Source organism: Triticum dicoccoides, unplaced genomic scaffold, assembly GCF_002162155.2.
Source record: "Triticum dicoccoides isolate Atlit2015 ecotype Zavitan unplaced genomic scaffold, WEW_v2.0 scaffold51074, whole genome shotgun sequence".
Classification (NCBI taxonomy): Eukaryota; Viridiplantae; Streptophyta; class Magnoliopsida; order Poales; family Poaceae; genus Triticum; species Triticum dicoccoides.
The window spans coordinates 1-2,102 of NW_021278106.1; the positions used below are offsets into that span (position 1 = coordinate 1).

At 50.0% G+C, this 2,102-nt stretch overlaps 1 protein-coding gene across 1 annotated transcript; it reads left to right on the forward strand.

The window, feature by feature from the left end:
• Positions 1-284: 284 nt before the first annotated feature.
• On the forward strand, positions 285-1,839 carry LOC119346798 (cytochrome P450 72A15-like; the record flags this gene model as incomplete). The annotated part of the gene is made up of 3 exons (XM_037615946.1): positions 285-407; positions 514-1,072; positions 1,595-1,839. Coding segments are annotated over exons 2-3 (785 nt in total), but the record flags the coding sequence as incomplete, so codon positions are not given.
• Between the last annotated feature and the right edge of the window lie 263 nt (positions 1,840-2,102).

Below are 2,102 nucleotides of genomic sequence, written 5' to 3' on the forward strand. Positions count from 1 at the left end.
ATGCGCCCGCGGATGAGCTCCCCGCGGATCAGGAGCCGGAAGAGGCGTGGCGGCGGCGGGCGAGCTCGCGATCGAAGTCGTCCAGTTCGCGGTGGCCGGCTATTGCGGTTGAGCCACCAACGCGCCCCCGCTTGTGCGCGGTCTCACCGCCTCATCCCCAAAGCCGTCCATGGCTTTCGCAGGCTCGATGGCGGTGAGAAATCGAACAGCGCGGTGGGGAATCGGGGGGAAACGCGGCTGCGGGGGATTGGGTTTCGACCCGCATCTGCCCCGCAAACCCATAGTTATACTGCTTCAGGGGTAACGTTTGCGGGCTGCGGCAAAAATATTTACGGGCTGGACGAGTATACGGCTCTGTTCTGGTCAGAAAATTGGGCCGAGCCCGTATACTCGTTGGAATTATGCGGGTTCGTATTATACGGGTCTGCTAGAGTTGCTCTAAGGGATTTATATATGTCGAGAATTCTGATAAAACACACCACTAATCCAGTCCTACATTTCACTGTCTTGTAGCCTTTCGTGTGGAGCAGCAATGGATCCTGAGCCCTTCACAAGAAGTCCAGCTCCACTCACAGCATTACCATGGATCTGCGCCGGCCTCGTGGCTTCCATGCTCCTCTGGCAAGCCGCCCGGCTACTCGACCAGCTGTGGTGGCGGCCGAGGCGGCTGGAGCAGGCGCTCCACGCCCAGGGCCTCCGTGGCACGCGGTACCGCTTTCTCACCGGCGACGTCAATGACGACAGCCGCCAGAACAGGGAGGCATCGTCGAGGCCACCCATGACCCCACGCTGCCACGACATTGGCGCCCGCGTCTTGCCATTCCTCTACGGCAACGTCCAGGAGCACGGCCCGCAGTGCATCTCCTGGTTCGGCCCCATCCCCAAGGTGACCATCACCGACCCTAGCCTGGTCAGGGAGGTGATGTCCAACAAGCTCAGCCGCCACATCGAGAAGCTCAAGTTCCCGGCGCTGACCGGGCTCCTCGCCGACGGGTTGAAGAACCATGAGGGTGAAAAGTGGGCGAAGCACCGAAGGATACTCAACCCTGCCTTCCATGCCGAGAAGCTCAAGGTATTTAATTATACTTCCATGCATTCCATGTGCGCCTACCACTTAATATTCATGGCCGTCGGCGCACATACGACCATCCTTCTGTGCAGAATAGTACAGTATAAGAGTAGCATATTTTCCTTTCGCAAAAACAAAAAATAAGAGTAGCGTATTTTTTCGGTTAACTTGTGTACTATTTGTTATAGGGTTGATGGTAGGCTTACGAAGATCTTGTTGCGAGGCTCATCCATTTAGCTGGCCTGAAATTCTTTTTTTCTTTTGTTTTTTAAGCCGATTCATGTGGCGTGGATGTTCACCTTCACTTTGACATCGTTAATATAACACTAGTATTTACTACCGCTGTAACTAAATATAAAACGTTTAAATTTTAACTGCAAAAGCATCTTATATTTAGCAACGGAGGGGAGTACTTTGCGCATACCACTCCATGCTATCCCTTAAAGAAGAAAAAGGGAAAATTAAACCCACGACTAATCTACTGATTATTTTTTCAACGGAATACTAAGCTTTGCTTAATTGCAGCTCATGCTGCCCGCATTTAGTGTGTGTTGTGAGGAGCTTGTTGGACGATGGGCAGAGTGTGTTGGGCCTGATGGCTCCTGGGAGGTGGATGTTTACCCGGAGCTCCAGAGCCTCACCGGAAATGTCCTCTCCCAGACAGCATTTGGCAGCAGTTACCTGGAAGGAAGAAGAATTTTTCTACTGCAGTCCGAGCAAGTTGGGCGCCTCATGACAAGAGTTCACAAGATTATCATTCCCGGTTACTTGTAAGTTATTATCTTTTTTTTTACTTTATACATGTTATTACTTTAACTTCTCCAAAAAGCCTCGTATAAAACTCAAACTGCTCCAACAAGTACACGAATTTTCTTTTGTTACCTAGTACTCCCTCCGTTCCTAAATATATGTCTTTTTAGAGATTCCATTACAAACTACATACGGATGTATGTAGACATATTTTAGAGTATAGATTTACTCATTCTGCTTCGTATGTAGTCCATAGTGGAATCTCTAAAAAGACTTATATTTA